The sequence below is a fragment of the Papio anubis genome, chromosome 12, assembly GCF_008728515.1.
Source record: "Papio anubis isolate 15944 chromosome 12, Panubis1.0, whole genome shotgun sequence".
Classification (NCBI taxonomy): domain Eukaryota; kingdom Metazoa; phylum Chordata; class Mammalia; order Primates; family Cercopithecidae; genus Papio; species Papio anubis.
In genome coordinates, this window is record NC_044987.1 from 65,712,922 (window position 1) to 65,735,585 (window position 22,664).

Here is a 22,664-nt window from a genome sequence, read left to right on the forward strand (position 1 = left end):
AAGTGATCTGCCCACCTTGGCCTCCCAAAATGCTGGGATTACAGGCATAAGCCACCGCGCCCAAGAGAGTTCTTTAACTTTAGTCTTGGAATTCTTCTTGTCCTCTGACCTCATTTTCTAGACAATGCTTTGCAGCTGTCTGTGGCACATTTACTGTTTGGGAAGAAGGCTAGTTTTACCTTTAATTAAGCTTGACTTCCGCAGTTTTTGCTGTAAGTTTATGGCTGGGTGAAGTCTTTCCATTAAAGCCTAATGTTGGATAGATAGGTAGGCTCCTGAGGTGCTGATGGAAGGTGGCCAATGCCACAAATTTATGGTAGGCCTATCAGAATCTTTTCCTTTTTCAAAGAGCTGCCCTGTGCCCTGAGTACAAGTTTCGTTTCCTAGGGGAACTTAACTGAATTGGCATGGGCTGAGATGTTGGGAAGGGATCAAGTTCTTTGTCCTACCTTTGAACCTGGCAGTAAACCTCTAAGGTCTAGCTAATATGGCTTCATTTGCATTATGTTCTCCAGGAGTGGCTTCCCAGGCATTCATTCATTTAATAAGTGTTGGATAGCTACATTTATTAGGAACTGTAAGATTCTAGGGATACAGAAGTGAATGAGACAGACTCAATCCCTTCCCTTGAGGTATTACAGTTTAGTTAGGGAGAGATAGTTAAGTTGATAACAAGTAAAATATAATTACAAATTGTAATAAGTGCTATAAAACAAAAGAATACTGTCTTTTGCCTGGCTGCTCCTCTAGGGGTGGGGTGGGGTGGGGGAGAGAGAGAGAGAAAGAGAGAGAGAGAGAGAGAGAGAGAATGTGTGTGTAGTTAGGGGAAAGTACCTGTGGGAAGTGTTCAGGTCTAGATTAGATTAACAAAAACATTGTCACAGGTTAGAAGGTGAAACAGAGTTTCAAGGAGGAGGGAGCAGTCAGTAGTATTACATGTTAAATGAGACAAGTAAGAAGAATGAAAATGTTCATTGGCTGTAGTAACAAGGAAGAGGTTAAGTTTTGTGGGGAGGAAGCTAGATTGTGGTGCATTGAGGAGTGAATGGAAGATGAAGTGGAAATCGCATTTTACAATTTTTTTGTGAAGCTTAGCTTGAAGGAAAAAGACAAATAGCAGGGCAGCAGCTTGAAAGAATTTTGGTGTCTGGGTAGGAACTTTTTTTTTTTTTTTTTATGGAGAGATGTTGATAGCCCTTAACATAGTGCTTGAAAAGTAGGTGCTCAGTAAATATTCATAGACTAAACGAATAAATTAAGGTAACAAGAAGAGTAGATTAAAAATATATCATAGAGAATAAGGGATCCAGAGCACTGATGGAGGAATCAATCTTACAGAGAAGAAAGGATACCTCTTCCTCTGAAATTGGGGGACAGATAAGTGTGTGGGAAGGCAACTGAAGTTGAGGGAATTGGCTAATGGCTAAAAACTTCAGCTTTCTCCAGGCAGGGAAGGAGACAGAGAATGGGATGGAACTGGGAGCTCAGCAGGGCTTGCATGGGGTTAGGGATAGCAGTTTGAGAGGCCTGAAAGAGGTAGCTGCCTGAGGACTTGTGTGAAGACATCAGAGCAGAATGAGCCCACAACTGATTGGACACCAGGAACCTGTAGAGGAGCAAATGTCCTTGGTTTTGTGATCTTCTGAATATACCATATCATATAGGACTTTGCTGAGAAAATGAACCTATAAGAGCAATTATACCATTTAAGATGTCCTGATCTAACACAACAGTTCATCAAGGACATATTTATAAAGGTTATAAACCATATTGTTGATATGAATTCTAGAATAGGATTGCAGTGTTATCCCTGGGGAAATTTGTGTTGATCTAAGTTTGGGTCAGTTAATGATACTGGTATATTCTGACTGGCTAAGTCTAAGTTAAATCATTCCCGAGTTTTTTTGTGTGCGCTCTCAGGTCACCCCGACTAAAAATTATTAGTCATTCCCTTTTGAGTTATTGGTAACTAATTTCCATACCAATTTTCTTGACCAGAATGCAGAAGAGTAAGAGGATGAGCGTATTGGTGCAGGCTTGAGGGGGCCACCATTAGATCTTGGCAGGAAAGGAAAGAATATGAAGCTAGAGGTTGGGTGATGGTGGGGGAAGAGCAGAAAATGTAACAGGCATGGAGATCATTCAGGGTTGGAAAGCATGTATAATGGAATCAAAGATAGAATATTAGATATGAAAGGCTAAGAAGGTTGAGCTGGGAGGGGAAGTCCAGTACTGTGGACTTACATAGCAATGAGTTGCAAAAATAAAGTCTTCCCATTATTTGTACACAGTATTGTGTAATACTGACTTCACGGTAATTACAATCAATCCAGAATGATTATTTGTTTATCAGAAAGGGAGAGTTTGCTCACACACATGTTTGTGTCAATATTGTTACCTAACTGTGTTGCATAATACACTATATTTGCCCAGTATGTGGTATCTTTGAATATAGATGGTAGTCAGGCTCTGACAATGCCATGTCAGGTCTCCTCAGGCACCTGATCTAGCTCCTCCTTTCACTAGTCAACAGTGGCAAGGCCTCCCTCTAAGGTACTTGACCTTTTTGCTCTGCCTTTTCTCTCCTGACTTTTTGTCATACAGGTCTCAGCTTGACTATGAAGTTCCCAGGGAAAAGACCCTCCAAAAGAGCAGCACTGGCTTCTCACCTGAGACTTCCTTCCTGGGTAGCCAGGTGATGACTGCTCTGAAGACAGAGAGATACCTGAAGAAGATCCATTTCCTCTATCTCAATGTGGCTCCCAGCCGGTACTTTAGGTGAGAGCCTATGTCCAGGCCCCTTCTCCTCCCACTGCCTGGTTTCCTTCTGTGCTATCTTCCGCCTCCTCTTTCTCCGCGTGTGCACCCCTCTCCCTGTCCTTTCTCCACATACTCCTCCTCTGACTCCAGTGTCCCTCTCTCTTCCCTTCTCCTCAGCCTCCTCCTCCTTTCCACTCTCTACCTCCCCTTCACTCCCCTTTGCTTTTGCAGACTTTTGTCTTACACATCCTTTTCTCATATTTTGCTCTTCTTTATTCTATCCTAGAATGATAGAAACATTTGTTCATAGCCTCAGAAGTAAATTTTATGGTGATCTCTTCCAACTCCAATGGAAGAATCATGTGTTTGTTTAAATCTTTGCAGTGTCAGGAAAATTTTTTTCCAGGCATCTTGTTCCTTAGACTGAATCAAAGTCTGTGTTCTTTTAACTTCTACCTCCTGGTTCTAATTTATCTATGTGGCTGTAAAAACAGGTCTCCTCCTTCCCCATGACTCAAGAGGCATTTATTCACTTCCTCTCATTAGATCCAAATCACACCTACTTTTAAAAATTTATTCTTCTTGTTATTATTTTGAAGCAAGGGTTCACTCTGTCACCCAGGCTGGAGTGCAGTGGCGCAATCATGGCTCACTGCAGTCTCAATCTCTCTGGCTCAAGCAATCCTTTCACTCAGCCTCCTGAGTAGCTGAGATTATAGGCATGAGTCACCACACTCGGCCAGTTTTCTAAAATTTATTTTTTGTAGAATGAGGTCTCACTATGTTGTCAGGCTGGTCTGAAACTCCTGGGTTCAAGCCTCAGCCTCCCAAATTGCCAGAATTACAGGCATGAGCCACCATGCCCAGCTCAAATCTCACCTATTTTTAAAAGCCCTATTCAAGTCCATCTGCTCCCTGAAATAATTGTAGTAATTGCCTTTAACCAGGCTCTTCAATATATTAGGCACTGTGCTAATAAACTCATGACATGGGTTACCTAATCTTCATCTACCAGGTAGGTGCTATTATTATTTCGGTATATGAGATGAGTGGACTGATACATAAGAGAGGTTGAGTAATTTATCCAAAGCTACATAATAAGTGGTGTAACTAGGATTTAAACCTAGGACTATCTTAATCCAAAAGTTTATGCTCTTAAGCAGTATCTAATACAGTCTCCCAAAGAACCTTATTTCCTGCACACACTGATCTCTTGAACTTAGGTAGCACTAATGATCAATATCATTCATTCATTTACTGATCAATTCATTTAATAAATGTTCACTGAGAGCATCTGTCAGTTATTAATTGATTGTCTGTTGATTCTAATTCTCCTCCCTCTCTGCTTTGTGATACTGAGGCTGAGATTCTGTAAACTTTTTCTCTTTTTTCAGCTGGCCTCCTATTAGGTTTGATTAATGGAGAGTACTAGGAGACTAGACAGCAAGATAAGAGGGGAAGGGACTTGCTGCTTCGTTTGCTTGCTCTTTCTGCCATCATCGCCTCAGCAATGGTCTTTCACCCTGGCATCAGCACTTTCTTTTTTCTTTTTTGAGACAGAGTTTACTCTTGTTGCCCAGGCTGGAGTGCAATGGCACGATCTCAGCTCACAGCAACCTCTACCTCCCTGGTTCAAGCGATTCTCCTGCCTCGGCCTCTGAAGTAGCTGGGATTACAGTCATGTGCTACCACACCTGGCTAATTTTGTATTTTTAGTAGAGACAGGATTTCATCATGTTGGTCAGGCTGGTCTTGAATTCTTGACCTCAAGTGATCCACCCGCCTCAGCCTCTCAAAGTGCTGGGATTACAGGTGTGAGCCACCGTGCCTGGCCGAGCCAGCACTGTCTGAATCAGCCTTTTCATAATGCTGAGAGGTACCAACACCAGCTGGTAGCCCCTTTCCTTCAGAGTTCTTTTTGTTGTTGTTGTTTTCTTTTTTTAGACAGTCTTGCTCTGTTGCCCCGGCTGGAGTGCAGTGGCAGGAACACAGCTTGCTGCAGCCTCCATCTTCTGGGCTCAAGTGATCCTCCCACCTCAGCCTCCCATGTGACTGGGACCACAGGTGCCCACCACCATGCCTGGCTAATTTTTAAATTTTTTGTAGATATGGGATCTCACTTTGTTGCTCAGGCTGGTCTCGAACTCCTGAGTTCAAGCTATCCTCCCTTCTCAGTCTCCCAAAGTGCTGGGATTACAGGCATGAGCCATTGCACCCAGCCGCATTCAGAGTTTTGAGTCTCAACTCTGCAAGGCCCTTCCTCCAATCTCATAGCTTCTAATAACCCAAACCTCTTCCATTTGTTCCTCTAGTTCTGGAGCTGTTTTTTTTGTTTGTTTGTTTGTTTGTTTGTTTTTTTAAATGGAGTCTCGCTCTGTCGCCTAGGCTGGAGTGCCATGGCGATCTTGGCTCACTTTAATCTCCACCTCCCAAGTTCAAGTGATTCTCCTGCCACAGCCTCCCAAGTAGCTGGGATTACAGGCACCTGCTAATATGCCTGGCTAATTTGTGTATTTTTAGTAGAGTCAGGGTTTCACCATATTGGCCAAGCTGGTCTCAAACTCCTGGCTTCAAGTGATCCACCCACCTTGGCCTCCCAAAGTGCTGAGATTACAGGTATGACCCACCGTGCCTGGCTTCGACATCTTTTCAAAAACACATTCTCTTTATTAAATTCACTTTGTTGAAATGCCTAGTATGGTTTCTGTTTTACTGCCTGGACCGTGGCTAACACGGTATCTGGTATTATGAGTGGCCCCAGGAAACTAGCCTCTAATATAGGATCTTCTTTGATTTGGTAATGTCCTTGCCCTAAAACAGTATTGAATTCCTTGCTAATGGGAAATAGGATACTAGTAATCCATGACACATAGTGGCATCACAATTAATTAAATTATCACTTGTGGTTGAATGTGATGCACCTAGTGGCTGCTACACTTGACTGTCATGGCTCTAATGATAGTAATGGTGACAGTGTGGGATGGAATGCCTACAAACCATAGTGGAGAGCTTACAGAAAGGAAATGACAAGCATAGGGCTTTAAACTATTAGCATCTTTTATAATCAGAGAAGCATCACGATCAAAGACAATTAGGCACATAAAGAGACAAGAAACTATTGACAAGAGAACTAAAAAGGCAATGGATGATTACAGGGCCAGGATCTGCCAAAGAAGGAAACCCATTACATTGAGTTCAGCATTTGGTGCTGCTTTTCCCCAGACAGAGGCTCCTCTCAATTCCTCTCAATATCAAGGTAGTTAAATGTCAATTTTACTATACATTCCTGAGATACTGAAAAGAGGAGCCAAGCTTTCAACAGACTCAGGGAACTAAATGAGCAAAAGTTGTAGTTCAGGCCCCATACCAAGGAGGAGGTATATTTCTGGTTCCACTTTACTCATGTGTTGTAGCCATTTGGGGTCTCAACCTGAAGCCTGGGGGATTACATTTTTGGGTTCTCTGATGTGTTATACAGATATTATATTTCATGTATTATCCAGTTTCATATGTTATCCAGATAGTTGGCCTAGTTTTTCTAGTTGTTCTCAAGTGGGAATGTTGGTCCAAATTTCTAGTGCACCATCAATAGAAATAACTTTTTCAGTTGTTTCATTTTATTTCTTTATTTGCTATGTAATAGGTTTTTTAAATGTGTTTGAATTTATCAAAATTTTAATTGCATTTTCTCCAGTGTTTGATTTACATTTAGGAATTTATTCCTTCACCTCCTTTATTCCTTGAGTCTTTGCTCAGCTGTCACTTCCCCACCCTTACCCACCCCATTTAAAATTACACTTCTCCCCTGGCACCGCCAATCTCCCTTTGCCTGCTGTTTTCCCCCCTCCCTGTTGTTAATGATGTTTATCATCTTCTCTAGTAGAATGAGAGCTCCATCGGGGAGGGATTTGGGTTTGTTGTGTTTAATGATGTATCCTCAGGGCTTAGAACAGTCTGGCATAGAGTAGATACTCAGTAATATTTGTTGAATGAATGAGTGAACTAATTGCCCAGATTAGGGAAAGATTTGGTGGGAGTAGATACTGAGTTTAGTACAGAACTTGGTGAGTTTCAGATGCAAGCAAGACGGAGTTTGAGATGTTGTGGAAGCAGCTGAATGTTTGGATCTGGGACTCAGGAAGATACTGATTTCCCCCATCTGCTCTCTAGTATCATGTCATATGCCAGTTGATTCTGAGCCCTTCGAGGACAAGGACTATATAGAAGTCATCTTTACGTCCCCATCGCTGACCACAATACTTGAACAGAGGTACAACTTGATAAATGGTTTAACTAAGTTCCATAAAGGCAGGGAGTGAATTTTTCTTGAACACTGATGTATCCTCAGTGGCTTACACACTGCTTGCCTTATTAAACATTTGTAGAATGAGTGAATTTCCTCCAAAGGAGTAGTGGCCATTGCGAATGAGAAGGGTACTCCGTAACTCCTGGCCCTACACAGAAACAGCAGCCTCCATTAAGTAGGTCATAGGAAAAGGAAATACCTCTTGGGAAGAGCCAGGGCTCAGTTAACATAGGCAGCCTCACTGTGGGAAGCTAAATGGCCCACTGATTAAAGAGGGGCATGAGTCAGGTAACTTTGGTTTTAAATCCTGTATTGTTCCCTTAACTGTCTTGGGCAAAGCTTTAACTTCTCTTTGTTTCAGTTTTCCTAACTGTAATTTGGGGATATTAGTACTATACTTGAGACACTTTAGTAACTTTGTCAAAAACAAAGCAAGGTTTTAATATGACTTGACTTAGTGTGTCCATTCTGGTATCTATCTAAAATGTTCTTAAGTCACTTGCTTAACAATGTTTTCTAGAAAGTTGAGAGAGATAAGAGATAGAGGAGGGCTATTTTATCTCTTAGGCATTATAGGACCTATGATACAGCTTTTAAAGTGCTAAAAATATATGTAATACTTAAAAATATTGCTGGCTCTGAGTTATATAAAGAAAACAGAAAAATAAAAATAAATGCTTTATTAAATGTATCTAAACATAGCATTATGCTAACTGGCCTACTGTAACTAGATACACCTATTATATCACTACATATATATTGCATTTAATGTGGGATATAGGTGCATTTTGCTGAAGTAAGAGAACCCAAGACCAACTAAGATTTTTAAGATGGCTCTAAAGGTACTTGTCTAGGTAACTAGGTTGCAATTTTCCTCTTTATTTGCCTGTTTCTAATTTTCTAGTCTTCCTCTGCTTTTCTCCAATCTCGGTTACTCCACCAAATAACATTCTGATTATCTCTTCATGTCTTTCAGTACCCAAGTATGTATGTATTTTATCATTTCTAGAAATGAGAATTTTTCACATTTATCATCTCTAAAATTGTGATGCATCTTACAAATTGATGGAATATCTTATTAGAAGCATTTTTATCTTAGCATTTCATAAGATAATGCTGCAGCTTATGGTGGACAGTGTCTTAGATTTGATGGGATGTAAGATATCTGCGTGTGAAGATATTAATTTCTTGGAACTGGCTAGGTGCCTTTTTCTTTCTTCCTATCTACCTTTGGCTTCAGTTTCTTAATAATATTTGTTTCATCTTTCTAGTTTAAAAATCATTCTGTTCTCTTTCCCCCTTTTTCTCCTTTCTTCTGCCTGCCTTCCTGTTTCCCTTTTTCATCTCCTCTATCCTCCTTTGGTCTCTTAAAGTCTGACCAAGTTACCAGGGCCTTCACTGATCAGAGCTCTTTTTTTTTTAAAGGCCTTACAGCCTGATGGTGGTGCCACCCGACAAGGTGAATGCCGAGCACTACATCTTCTCTCCCTTTGGGATCTTGCACGTACATCCTGTAGAAGGTAGCGAGACGATGACACTGGGTACCTGGCACCATCACTGTGTTCTCTGGCAACAGCTCCAGTTCATTCCATTCTTTAAGTATTGCCTCTTACGCAAGTCCTTTACCTGGTAGGTAATGACAGATATGTGATTTGGTAGGAAATGGATGACAGCAACAGTATATTATCACTGACCTCTAATTTCTAGTTGGAAGAAGAATGTGAGATTGCAGGGGCTGCATCGACTCCGGAATTTCCTAGAGAATCATCTGCTCTTGGCTGTGCCCCACTTTGGAGCTGGGCTACTCCATATTAGTAGGTGAGGTATTAAAAACACAACTTCATTGAGTTTTTTAAAATTAGTTTTACTAAAGGTAATAGTATGTTTGTTGTAGAAAATCTGACAGATACAAAAAAGCACAAAGAAAAAAAACCTTTAATCCTTCCAACCACTATGAACATTTCGTTGCATATCTTTCTAGTCTCTTTTCTATCACGTATACAAAATGTGATCATATCTTACATACTGTTAAATAACCAGTTTTTTGTTTGAATATATATTCTGAATATATATTCTGAAAAGGTTATATTCTATTTCATGAATAGAATATATTCTCTATGGAGAATATATGCAATATTCTCCAGGTAATTATATATCTTAAACCACTTGCTCTCACGTAATTATGTGTAATGTCAGATCTGGGGGTTGTTTGAATCCAAACTCTCTGTTCTTTCCAAGATATTACTTGGATACTTTTTTTTTTTGGAAAATGTTGGTTATTCCTATTTTCAATATTTCCTTGCTTTCCCTACGCGACTCCTCAGCTACTCTTAGGTATATTCTGTGATAAGAGTTGCAAATTCAGATGCCTAAAGGGCCTAAGCAGGAAGTATTGAAGGAATGCAGTGGTTTAGGTGGAAGACATTAGGGAGCATGGGAAGTGCAATCTGGAGACTGCATCTAAAGAGGATAGTCACTACTCAGTTCCAACTAATTGTTGCCATTTGGGAATATAGGTCCAGTGTGATCAGCCACCTTAAATTTCAGGATTTCCTAGAAGTCCACATGTTGTTGTGAAATTTCTCACTTTTTTTTTTTTTTTTTTTTTTGAGACGGAGTCTCGCTCTGTCGCCCAGGCTGGAGTGCAGTGGCCCTATCTCAGCTCACTGCAAGCTCCGCCTCCCGGGTTTACGCCATTCTCCTGCCTCAGCCTCCTGAATAGCTGGGACTACAGGCGCCCGCCACCTCGCCCAGCTAGTTTTTTGTATTTTTTAGTAGAGACGGGGTTTCACCGTGTTCGCCAGGATGGTCTCAATCTCCTGACCTCGTGGTCCGCCCGTCTCGGCCTCCCAAAGTGCTGGGATTACAGGCTTGAGCCACCGCGCCCGGCCCAAAATTTCTCATTTTTAACTCAAATTTCAACCAAATTTTAACTCAATTTTTTTTTTTTTTTAAAAACAGAGTTTCGCTCTTGTCACCCAGGCTGGAGTGCAATGGCATGATTTTGGCTCACTGCAACCTCTGCCTCCTGGGTTCCAGCAATTCTCCCACCTCAGCCTCCCGAGTAGCTGGGATTACAGGCATGCACCACCACGCCTGGCTAATTTTTTTTATTTTTAATAGAGGCAGAGTTTTGCCACGTTGGCCAGACTGGTCTTGAACTCCTGACCTCAGGTGATCCACCTGCCTCGACCTCCCAAAGTGCTGGGATTACAGGCATGAGCCACCACACCAGGCCTTCAAAGTTTTATTAAAATACTGTATGCTAGCCAACTCTTAGTGACTCATTTTGAAAAACTTTTCCACTGAATTTAACCCAGTTTGCAACTTCTGCTCTAGGGGGTTTCATCCTCCAGTCTAGCCTAATCATCATGGTGTAATTAAGAGCATAAGGGCTTGGGAGGCTGGACAAATCTTATTTAGACCTTGAGTACTAGCAAGGGACTTTAGTATTTGAGCCTCAGTTTCCTGATCTTAAAACTCAGATAAAGATTTCTACATTTAATTCTGTAATGAGAATTAAACGAGACTGTGAATACGAAGTGCCACATTCAGTATCTCTCAGTAGACACTGAATAAGTGATGCCCATTGTGACCATCCTGTCTGATTATTAGGAGTCTTTTATCTTTTTCAAGGATGTTTACAGATGTGGCGTTCTCTGGGGCTTGGGAGGTATGGATAACAGGATTGAGCTTCCTCAGGGATGGGCAGCCCATAGAGAAGTTCCAGTTTCATCACATTTGATCCTAAAATTTACCTGTCCACCTAGACTTTTAGGACCCTTAGTTTTCTCTATTCCAAGGAAGAAGCCTCTGCTGTCTCTCCTTCTAAGTCAGATCTTGGTACTTATTTGACCCTCTCTTCTAGCAGAGAAATCACTAGGTATAAGCACTTGCACATACCCCAAGCCTTTCCTCAGCTTGTATAGCTGAGAAAGCAGCTTTCTGGGCTTATACTCTTTCAGAGAACTCTCGAGAGGGAGCTGTCACTATTGGTCACTGTTGGTAATGTTACAAGCTCTGTAACTATTTGTGCACTCTGAGGTAAGTTAGGCTGAGAAGAGGTCAAAGGTATCTAAGGAAGGATTGGGATGCCAGCTCTGACCAGCTTACTCCTTGATTCTAGGCTTCTGCAGGAGCTACACTCTGTATCCTGGCTACCCCGGGAACTGGATCGGTGCTATGAGCTGCTGGACCTGCAGAAAGCTCTAGCCAAGGAGAAGCATAAGGCTCTACGACTGCTCCATCGTTGCCTGAACCTCTGCACATCCATTCTTCGACTGGTAAGAGGCTCTAGTTTATTGTAGACCTTTTCTCCAAGTTGAGCTCCCCAGAGTTTCAGCCTCCTTTCATTAAGTTTCTCCTGGAATCCACTGTGAGACCTGGACTCTGCAGTTGAATCAGAGCCATTTTCCTGCCCAGCAACAGCAGTTTCTACTCTCGGATGGACGAATCAATAACAGGTGTGCAGAGGCTTGGACTCGACCTTTCCCTGCGAGTTGATCTTGACCTAGGAGCAGGGAGGAGAAGGAATATATCAATGTTTATTTTGTCTGTTGTTTATGCCGACCTTTGGGAATTAGGGAATTTGAGAACAGGAATCCTGGTCTCTTATGCTGCTGAGCTTATCTTTGAACCTATCTTGAACTTTTGGAAGGCCACTGTGGTTAGTGGAAGGATGCAATGATGGAATCCTTCCTAATTATGTGTATGTTGCATCTGCAATGCACACCCCCTGCCTGGAATTCTGGGAGGCCCTCCTGTATACTTGCCTCTTGCCATGGCCTGTTATCATGGTTTGTTGTTAGGTGGGGCTGGATATTCACACAGGACTATGGCTAATTACCATGTATAGATAGTCCAGTTCTGAGAGAGGAGGCCCACCCAGGTTTTGTGAAAATAACTAATTAATGTGAAGGAGGTATACCTTGCCTGGCTTGAGCCAGGTTTTGGGTTCTACCTGTTGCTCTAAACTCCATCAGAGCAGGTTAATCACAAAGGACAGAATTCTGAAGTCCAAAAATGGCCTCAACTGCAAGGAATTTCTTTCTTTTTTTTTTTTTTGAGATGGAGTCTTGCTCTGTCGCCCAGGCTGGAGTGCAGTGGCACGATCTTGGCTCACTGCAAGCTCTGCCTCCCGGCTTCACATCATTCTCCTGCCTCAGCCTCCCAAGTAGCTGGGACTACAGGCGCCCGACACCACGCCTGGCTAATTTTTTTGTATTTTTAGTAGAGACGGGGTTTCACCGTGTTAGCCAGGATGGTCTCCATCTCCTGACCTTGTGATCTGCTCGCCTTGGCCTCCCAAAGTGCTGGGATTACAGGTGTGAGCCACTGCACCCGGCCGACTGCAAGGAATTTCTATTCCTAGGAGGAAGCAATAACTTCTGTTGATTGCTCTTGGATGAAATCTTAAATGTTTAAAAATACCTATAATAAAACATTTTCACAAAATTTTGAATAGTCAAATTCCTTCCCCTTCTAAGAATTACCTATCTTCCTTATCCTACTCTGTTTTCCTTTTTCTGTCTTCCTTCTCACCTTTAAAAATACTATATAATTTGCTTACTATTTTTACTAATGTCTCATGATAGATTGTAACCTCCACAAGGGTAGAGATCTTTGTTTCATTCATTGATGTATCCCAGGAACCTAGGGATATTATTGAACGTCTTTGCACAAAGACGTTCAATAACAGCTCCACAGAGTTTAAAACCTTGGATTTAACAGAACCTCTGCGTATTTTACAAGTTTGTATTGATTGGACTCTTCAGTGATATCTTCTTTGGATGTTTTAGAAGTGTGGCTAAAAAGGAAATTCATAGTCAGTCTTCAGGAGGTTTAGAGGAAAGGGGCTAAAGGCATCAGCAATGTCAGGATCATAAAGCCAAGGTGCAGGAGTGAAAAGGAGACAGCGGCCTTTAGCCTTCAGGCAATAAATGCTGGACCTGCCCTTGTACCAATCTGAATGAGGCAGGAGATGGGGGGTGAGCTGCTCCACAGCCTTTTTCTACCTCTCAGTTCCTCAATCCTACCTTTAATGTTACAAAAATAGTTATAAATTTTTGAAATCCAGCAGTCAATTTTTTATATGAAGGTATAATTCATATACAGTAGACAAATTTTAACTGTACAGTTGTTGAATTTTTTGCATTTGTATTTGTATTGCTATATATTTGTATACCCGGATCATGATAGAGAACATTTCCAGCACCCCAGCAAGCTCCCTGGTACCTTTTTCATTGATAACCCCGCAGAGGTAACCAGTACTTTGACCTGTGTCACCACAGGTTAATTTTGTCTCATTTTGAATTTCATATAACTAGAATTGGACAGTGTGTGCTCCTTTTTGCCTGACTTTTTTTCAGTCAACATTATGTTTGTGAGATTTATCCATAATGTTGTAGGTATCAGTGGTTCACACTTTTTGTATAGCTATGTAGTATTTCACTGTATGAATGACCACAATTTATATATTCATTCTCCTATTGTGGACATTTGGGTTGGTTCCAGTTTTTTGCTATTATGAATAATACTGCTATGAACATTCTTGTACATGCATACCTTTTGGTGAACATAAGCATTTATTTTTTGGGGATATATATTCCAGGAGTGGAGTTGCTAGAATAGAATATATGTATGTTTTACACTGCCAAACAGTTTTCCAGAGTGGTTGTACCAGTTTACATTTCCATCAATGATGTTGATTTCCAGCTGCCTTTCTTTCTTTCTTTCTTTCTTTTTTTTTTTTTTTTTGAGACAGGGTCTCACTCTGTCACCCAGGCTGTAGTGCAGTGGTGCGATCTCGGCTCACTTCAAGCTCTGCCTCCCAGATTCACACCATTCTCCTGCCTCAGCCTCCTGAGCAGCTGGGACTACAGGTGCCTGCCACCACGCCCAGCTAATTTTTTTTGTATTTTTAGTAGAGACAGGGTTTCACCGTGTTAGCCAGGGTGGCCTTGATCTCCTGACCTCATGATCCACCTGCCTTGACCTCTCAAAGTGCTGGGATTACAGGTGTGAGTCTGGCTGTGTCTCCCAGGCTGGAGTGCAGTGGTGTGATCTCAGCTCACTGCAACCTCCACCTCCCGTGTTCAAGTGATTCTTCTGCATCAGCCTCCAAGTAGCTGGGATTACAGGTGTGAGCCACAACGCCCAGCTAATTTTTATATTTTTAATGGAGACAGGGTTTCACCATCTCAGCCATACTGGTCTTGAACTCCTGATCTCAAGTGATCCACCTGCCTTGGCTTCCCAAAGTGCTAGGATTACAGGTGTGAGCCACTGCACCTGGCCTCAGTTGCCTTTCGTTCTTACCAACACTTATTTTTTTCTTTTCCCTCCCTCTGTCTCTCTTCTCCATCCTTTCCTTTCCTTTTTCCTTTCCTTTCCTTTCTCCCTCCCTCCCTTCTTTCCTCCCTTCCTCCCTTTTTACCTTCTTTCCTTCCTTCCTTCCTTCCTTCTGTGATTTTGTATTTTGACACAATTTCAAACTTATTAGAATTGTAAGGATAGTAAGATAAACTCTCACATATCCTTTATATAGATTATTTTTCCCATTCGCTTTATCATTTATGCTCTTTCTTTTTGTCTAAACATGTACACATTATTTTCTAAATCATTTGAGAGTAAATTGCAGGTATCAGCTCCCTTACCCTGTCTTAGTTTGTTTTCTGTTGCTATAATAGAATACCAAAGACTGGGTAATTTATAAAGAATAAAAGTTTATTTGGTTCATGGTTCTGGAGGCTGGGAAGTCCAAGAGCATCTGGCAAGTCTCATCCCATGGTGGAGGGTATCACATAGTGATGAGACATGAATATGAGACAGAGAGAGGAGAGGGGAAATCAGGCCAAACTCATCCTTTTTATCAGTAATCCATTCCCATGATAACTAACCCACTCCCATGATCAAAACATTGATCCTTTCATGTGGGTTGAGCCCTCTTGGCTAATTACCTCTTAAAGACCCCATCTCTTAAAACTGTTACCATGGCAATTAAGTTTCCAACACATTAACTTTTGGGAGACACATTCAAATCATTCAAATCATAGCAACTCCTATATATGTCAGTATGTTTTTTCTGTGAACGAGGACATTTTCTTTTATAACTATAGTACAATGATCAAAGATTAGGAAATTTCACTTTGATACAACTCTGTTATCTAATCTCCAATCTTTATTCAAAGTTTGGCAATTATTCTAATAATGTCCTTTATTACTATATTTTTTCGTTCTTCAGGATCCAAACCAGAATTATGTATTGAATTCAGTGCTTACTTTAGTCTCTCTCATAAGGAACAGTTCCTCAGCCTTTTTTTTCCTTACTTGCTTCAAGGCGTGACAACTCTACAATACGACTAGAACATTCCAAAGCCTCCTTCCCCACTCCAGATCAGATCAAAAATAGAATTTAGCTGAGATCTTGCTGGGTACTTTCCCCTTCTCTTTTCTGCCTTGTTTACTCCCTTAGAGGCTCTTGTTTCCCTGAAGATCATTCCTTTAATAAATCACATTTCTCCAAATCCCTGTCTCAGGGTCTGCTTCTAGGAAACCCAACCTAAAAGAATATGTGTTAGGCCAAGCTCATTCATTGTTGTATTCAAATATTCTATAGACACAATTTTTTTTTTTTTTTTTTTTTTTTGAGTCAGGGTCTCACTCTGTCACCCAGGCTGGAGTGCAGTGGCATGATTTTGGCTTACTGCAACCTCCACCCCCTTGGGCTCAAGCCATCTTCTCACCTCAGCCTGCTGGGTAACTGGGACTACAGACATGGGCCACCATACCTGGCTAATTTTTGTATTTCTTTTGTAGAGGCAGGGTTTTACCATGTTGCCCAGGCTGGTCTCAAACTCCAAGCTCAAGTGATCCTCCCACCTTGACCTCCCAAAGTGCTGGGATTATAGGCATGAGCCACCACACCCAGTCAAGACACAGTGATTTTTTAACCTCCTTTGTCTTTCAATTTCTGAGAGATATATGTTAAATATCCCTTCCTACCTACAACTATAGATTTGTTCATTTCTGCTTGCTGTTCTTTCAGTTTTTGTAACATGTATTTTTAAATAATGTTTTAAAATCATTTTAAAATACATGTTTTCACTCTCTTTTGTTTTGTCATAGTACTCCAATCACTCTGTTTGTGTGTGTGTTTTGTTTTTTTTGAGACGGAGTTTCATTCTTGTCACCTAGGCTGGAGTGCAGTGGCACGATCTTGGCTCACTGCAACCTCTGCCTCCAGGGTTCAAGCAATTCTCCTGCCTCAGCCTCCTGAGTAGCTAGGATTACAGGTGCCCGCCACCACACCCGGCTAGTTTTTGTATTTTTAGTAGACATAGGGTTTCGCCACATGGGCCAGGCTCGTCTCAAACCCCTAATCTCATGTGATCCGCCCACCTCAGCCTCCCAAAGTGCTGGGATTACAAGCGTGAGCCACCTCACCCCGCCAATACTAATCACTTTTTTATGTACACCATAAATTATGTATTTATTATGTTTGCTGTCTCCCTCCTCCTGGAGGGGCAAGGACTTAAGTACTCATTCACTAATATATCTCTAGTGCTTACTGTAGGGTATGCCATTTAGTAGGTGCTCAGTGAGTATTTGTTGAGTGAATGAATGACAAGTATGAATTTTTATCCATGTCGTTCCCAAGAGGAATAAGAACCTTGGCATTATCGTACTTTTCTTTCCCTTCTCTCTTCCTCCCATTACTCTTATATTGACATCTCCTGGAATTTACTTCAAGATTGTTATGAACATTCTTGTTTTATAACCTACTCATTTGCCTTAGTCCACTCAGGCCTCTATAACAAAATACCATAATCTCGGTGGCTTTCAAACAACAAACATTTATTCTTGGAAGCTGGGAAGTCCAACATCAAGGTGATGACAGATTCAGAGTCTGGCAAGGGCTCAGTCCTCATAGGTGGCACCTTCTTGCTGCAGAAGGGACTAGCCAGCTCTCTGGGGCCTTTTAAAAGTAAAATTAACAAATAAAAATTGAATATATTCAAGGTGTAAAATGTGATGACTTGATAGATGTATACATTGTGTAATGATTACCACAATCAAATTAATTAACACATCCATTACCACACAGGCGGTACCTTAGATTCCCAGAACTTGTTCATCTTACAACTAAAAGTTTGAACCCTTTGAATAGAACTATCATATGATCCAGCAATCCCACTTCTGTGTATATGCCCAAAGGAAATGAAATCAGTATCTCAAGGAGATATCTATACTCCCATTTTTATTGCAGGATTATTCACAATAGCCAAGATATAGAAACATCGATGTGTCCATTGATGGATGGATGGTTAAATAAATTGTGATGTTAATACATATATACAATAAAATATTATTCAGTCACAAAAAGAAGGAAATAATGCCATTAATGACAACACATATGAACCTGGGGACATTATGCTAAGTGAAATAAGCCAGACGAAGAAAGACAAATACTGTATGATCTGGGACCTTTTTTTTTTTTTTTTTAAGGGCACTAATCCTATTCCTGAGACTGGAGACCTCATGACCTAATCACCTCCCCAAAGACTCCACCTCATAATACCATCACCTTATGGGTTCAGATTTCAAAATATGAATTTTGGAGGGACACAAACACACAGGCCATAGCACTATTTAAAATTAACAATATATCTCACAGATTTCTTTACCCACCAAATCTTTTGTAGAATACTTTATCCTCTTGGATTCATTTTCCTCTGCCCGGAATATATTAATACTATTCCTTATTTTTTTTAAGGGAGAATCTGTGGATGGAAAATTTTCTGAGTCTTTGTATATCTAAAAAGTGTTTTTATTTATCCTCAAACTTCAATGATACTCTAACTAGGCATAGAATTCCAGGATTTTTATTATTTTTGAGACAGAATCTCACTCTGTTGCCCATGCTGGAGTGCAGTGGCATGATCAGGGATCATTGCAGCCTCGACTTCCCGGGCTCAGGTGATCCTCCCACCTCAGCTTCTCGAGTAGCTGGGACTGCAGCAGTTGATACCACCACACCCGACTAATTTTTTGTATTTTCTGCAGAGATCAGGTTTCACCATGTTGCCCAGGCTGGTCTCAAACTTCTGAACTTAAGTGATCCACCCTCCTTGGCCTTCCAAAGTGCTGGGATTACAAGCATGAGCCACTGTGCCCGTCCTAAACATTTTTTTCTTATAATTTGTACGTTATCACCCCTAGTATTGGTGCTTTAAAAATGTATACTGATTATGTTCTATGGTATTAGCAATTATTATTGTTGTCATTGGTATGGTTTTATCCTAATAGCACTCAGTAGGCTCTTTCAATGTGAGATTATACATTCTTTTTACAAACATTTACTGTGGAACTACACCATGCCAGGCCCTGTGTTAAGCAATAGAGAAATGAAATAAGGTGTAATAAGATCGCCTCCTAAAGGAGCTTACAGTGTAGTCGATGAGTTATATAAATAACAAAATCATGGTACACTAGACTAAGGGTTATGAAGTGGGAAGCACTGGGTATTGGGGAGTATTGTTAGAACATGGAAGAGAACACTTCACTTAGTCTCATATACAAAATCATCATACGCATAGGGCATGTATGTATTTGATGTCCCATGCTTAGGACTTAACTGTCTTACGCTTGGGTCTGAGAAGATTGGGGCTTGAGCTCATGGATACCAGAAGTACAATTCACAGACACCAATCAGTTCTAATCACAAGCTCTAGGGAGCATCAAAAGGGACAGGAGAGCATGGAAGACAAAGGATCCATCTGGCCAAGCATAGCTTTCTGGTACCTCTTCTCTGTTCCTCAACAGTGAAAGCCCAGAGTGTTGGCAATTGTCAGCAGCCTTTATAGGCTGGGGAACCTCCCAGATCTGAAAGAACCCACAAAAAGACTCCCAGGCTCTTATTCCACATTCCCTCTCCTCTAATAGAAAGTCTATATCAGTGCCCAGAAACAGCTTCTATTGTAACATAAAGCAATATCATTCTACTCAGCAGGCCACATCACCTGGCCTAATTATTACCCAGAGTCCATATCCTGAAATGATTATTTAGCCTTATTCATCCCGTCTTTTTTTTTTTTTTTTTGTCTCTTCTATGCATTGTGAACGCTTACATTTACATATACACAAATTTTCTATTTGAGTTTCACCCTGGGGGTTTTCAGTAGACAGGCCTGGCCTACTGTATTAGCACATTGTGACCTCTCAATATGTGTTCTCTATTTCATATCTTCTCTGGTCACTTAAAAATTGAGGGGGTCAGGTGGGGTGGGGGTAAACTCTGCTAAAAAGGAGCTCTCCATGTGTATATCTAGGTTCTAGGTCCCAGACTCCAGGACCTGAGAGTTTGCACAGACTAGTGGGTGGCTGGTTTGCTCTCCATCACCCTATCTCTGGTGAGTTTCTACTCTATGCTTACAGGTTCACGAGGACACATACCACATGCAACAGGGCCTACAGGAGCGAGTGCAAAACTGCAACAGGATCAGGGCAGGCCAAGGCTCCATATACCTTCAGAGGGTACAGCGCAAACAACTGGAGCAGAAGCTGAAGCAAGCAGAGGCCTGGTGGCTGCAGCTGGGAAAGTTTGCCCGCCTGGTCGACTACATGATTTGTCAGAGCCTCATTTCTATCTTGGAAGAGCAGATAACCTCTTTTGTGGCCAACATCCTTCAAGTGAGGTGGTGGGTGGCATATGTGGAGGTGGCAGGCAGTCCAGGGCCAGATGCTGAGGAATGTATACTGACATCTAGCCCCTCGACCTTTCCTGACCCTTTTTTTTAACAGGCCCCAAGGCAGAAACCCTTTCTCTCATCACAGCTGGTCTTTGATGATCATGACCAACTGTCTCATGTGCCCTGTGTTGAAAATATGATTCAGATTCTAACTGGAGGCCTACAGTCTGTCAAGACCTCTGCCTTACAGGTATTCTGGATTGAGCAGAGAGCTGGCTGTGGGAATTCCCAGTTCCTATCCTCTGAGTAATCAGACTCTCACAACCTGGTTTAAATCCCTCATTGTTTTCCCATTTCTGCCCCTTCTCCATATCCTGGCATGAAGGTAGTACAGTCTGCAGACCTGAAGACCTCTTCGGATTCCCTGTATTCTGAAGGTATTTAGGGAGACCTAGGCAGGGGGTAGGAAGGCCGAAGGAGGGTAAGGGCACAAGTACGAATGGCATGGGAAGAAGGCAGGAGTTCCAGGCTATAGAGTCAGGCATTGGGTGTGGATGGAACAGCTCTAACCTGGGTACTGCACATGTGTGTTGTGGGTAGAAAGGTCAGGGAGTGTTTTTGCTCACAAATTCACGTGCTTCTGTGTATGTGTGTGCAATGAGAGGGTGTATGAAAGAGTGTGAGTATATTGTCCTTCCAAACCTGGTTCATCCAAAACTGTGTGAGGTTTTTCTCCAGTGCCATAATTGCATTTCATTTACTACTGAACTTTATTGCTAAGTAAATTTGTACTTGTTTGAAGAGCTCTGCTTGCTCAACACTTGCTTTATGTCATATAGCTCTCTTTCATTTCATATGGATTAATTCATCGGTATTATTGAAACATTTCATGGTTACTAATTATTATTGATTATCAATCTTCACACTTATTAACCATCAGGGTGGAAATATATCTTCACATTTCTCTTATTTAGGATACTAATGCTGTCACAAATAAAATCATTAAATGCAATCAGTCACATCTGACTCATCAATACTTTTTAATTTCCTCATTCAACTTCTATCAGAAGAATTAAAGACATAGCATTAATTTTAGGAAATAGGTGACAAGGAGGAAAAAGGTTCATTGCAAGGATTCTGCGTCTTTTACAAATTATACACCAGTTGGGGCACGTTATTTTCCTCAAATAAATTTAGGTTAATTGATAGAGACTATTGATATTTGTTTTACATGGTGCTGTGGAAAGAAGTAAGGCTCTGGAGTCAGACTCATTAGTTTACTAGTCTGCAAAGTGGGAATAACAAACATACCTAACCTGAAGAATTATTTTAAAGATTAAAAGAGGTCATGTGTCTAGTATGGTGCTCAGCACATAGAAATACGTGCTACAGATGTGCCTTCTTACTTTATTAGCATTAAAGATGTAGATAAATCAGACATTTCACAATATTTTCTCACCATATGCGGTACTAATTCATGTTATAAATATGCTGTAGTATTTTTTGAATGGTTAAAAGGAGCAAAAAAAAACCTCTTGCATTTTCAATCTAATTTCCAGTGAAACTGAAAATATTCACGTTAGGTTGTCCCTTCTGCTTTTAAAAAAGCACACAGCTGGTATGTTTAGGGGTGAAATGTCATGATGCTTGTATCTTACCTTCAGAATGTTTAGGGGAATGAAAAGATAGAAGGAAAAACAAATAATGCAATGTGACAAAATGTTAATTGTTTAATCTAAATGGATGAATAAGGGTATTCATAGTACCATTTTTTGAACTTTTCTACAAAATTTGAAGAAAAAAGGGATCTGAATGGAAAATCAGATTAATAGAATGGAGTAATCAAAACCAAAGTTCTTTTTGTTGTTAGTTTGTTTTTGAGACAGGGTCTCACTCTGTCACCTGGGCTGGAGTGCAGTGGTACAGCCTCAACCTCCTGGGCTCAAGTCATCTTTTTGCCTCAGCCTCCCAAGTAGCTGCAACTGCAGGCACATACCACCATGCCTGGCTAATTTTTAAGTTTTTTGTAGAGATGGAGTCTTGCTATGTTGCCCAGGCTAGTCGTGAACTCCTATCCTCAAGCAGTCCTCCTATCTTGGCCTTGCAAAGTGCTGGGATTATAAGCATGAGCCACCGTGCCCAGCCAGAACCAAAGTTCTGTTGTCCTTAAATTCTTTAAAAAAATGAAAAAGTTTTGATTTGCATTTCTCTAATGATCGATGATATTGAGCTTTTTGTTCATATGCTTGTTGGCCACATGTATGTCTTCTTTTGAAAAATGTCTGTTCATGTCCTTTGCCCACTTTTTAATGGGGCCATTTTTTTTTTCCTGTAAGTTTGTTTAAGTTCCTTATAGATGCTAGATATTGGACCTTTGCCAGATGCATAGTTTGCAAATATTTTCTCCCCTTCTGTAGGTTGTCTGTTTACTCTGTTGACAGTTTCTTTTGCTATGCAGAAGCTCTTAAATTTAATTGGATCCCATTTGTCAATTTTGGTTTTGTTGTGACTCCCACTTATAAGTGGGAGCTAAATGATGAGAACTCATGGACACAAAGAGGGGAACAACAGACACTGGAGCCTACTTGAGGGTGGAGGGTGAGCAGAAGGAGAGGAATGGAAAAAAACAATTATTGGGTACTAGGATTAGTACTGTGACAAAATAATCTGTACAAAAAACTCCTGTGACACGAGTTTACCTATATAACAAACCTGCACATGTACCCCGGAATCTAAAATAAAAGTTTAAAAAGTGGAGTACATTTTGAATAAACGCAAAGAAGTAGCAGTTAAAACACTACTAGTAGTCTTTAAGAAAGGTGCATCCAACTGAGAAAACTTTTACTTAAATGAGCCAAAATTTGTATGGCCTTTTAACTAAATTACAAAATAATTTCAGTAGCCCCACT

General features: G+C 41.0%; 1 protein-coding gene across 26 annotated transcripts in view; it reads left to right on the forward strand.

Moving 5' to 3' along the window:
* DNHD1 (dynein heavy chain domain 1) overlaps window positions 1-22,664 on the forward strand; it is a 92,547-nt gene that overhangs the window by 18,198 nt on the left and 51,685 nt on the right. For 25 of the 26 annotated variants that reach the window (XR_002517100.2, XR_002517099.2, XR_002517101.2 and 22 more), the window contains 7 exons: window positions 2,605-2,778; window positions 8,492-8,695; window positions 8,774-8,884; window positions 11,193-11,349; window positions 19,502-19,756; window positions 19,868-20,005; window positions 20,141-20,192. Coding sequence is in view for 23 of the 26 variants with exons in the window: in XM_031653261.1 (XP_031509121.1) it covers window positions 2,605-2,778; window positions 8,492-8,695; window positions 8,774-8,884; window positions 11,193-11,349; window positions 19,502-19,756; window positions 19,868-20,005; window positions 20,141-20,192 (1,091 nt within the window). In the remaining 3 variants the exon portion in view is untranslated. Of the gene's footprint in view, window positions 1-2,604; window positions 2,779-8,491; window positions 8,696-8,773; window positions 8,885-11,192; window positions 11,350-19,501; window positions 19,757-19,867; window positions 20,768-22,664 lie in introns of those variants that run through there. The other variant, XM_031653262.1, reaches the window with a different exon arrangement.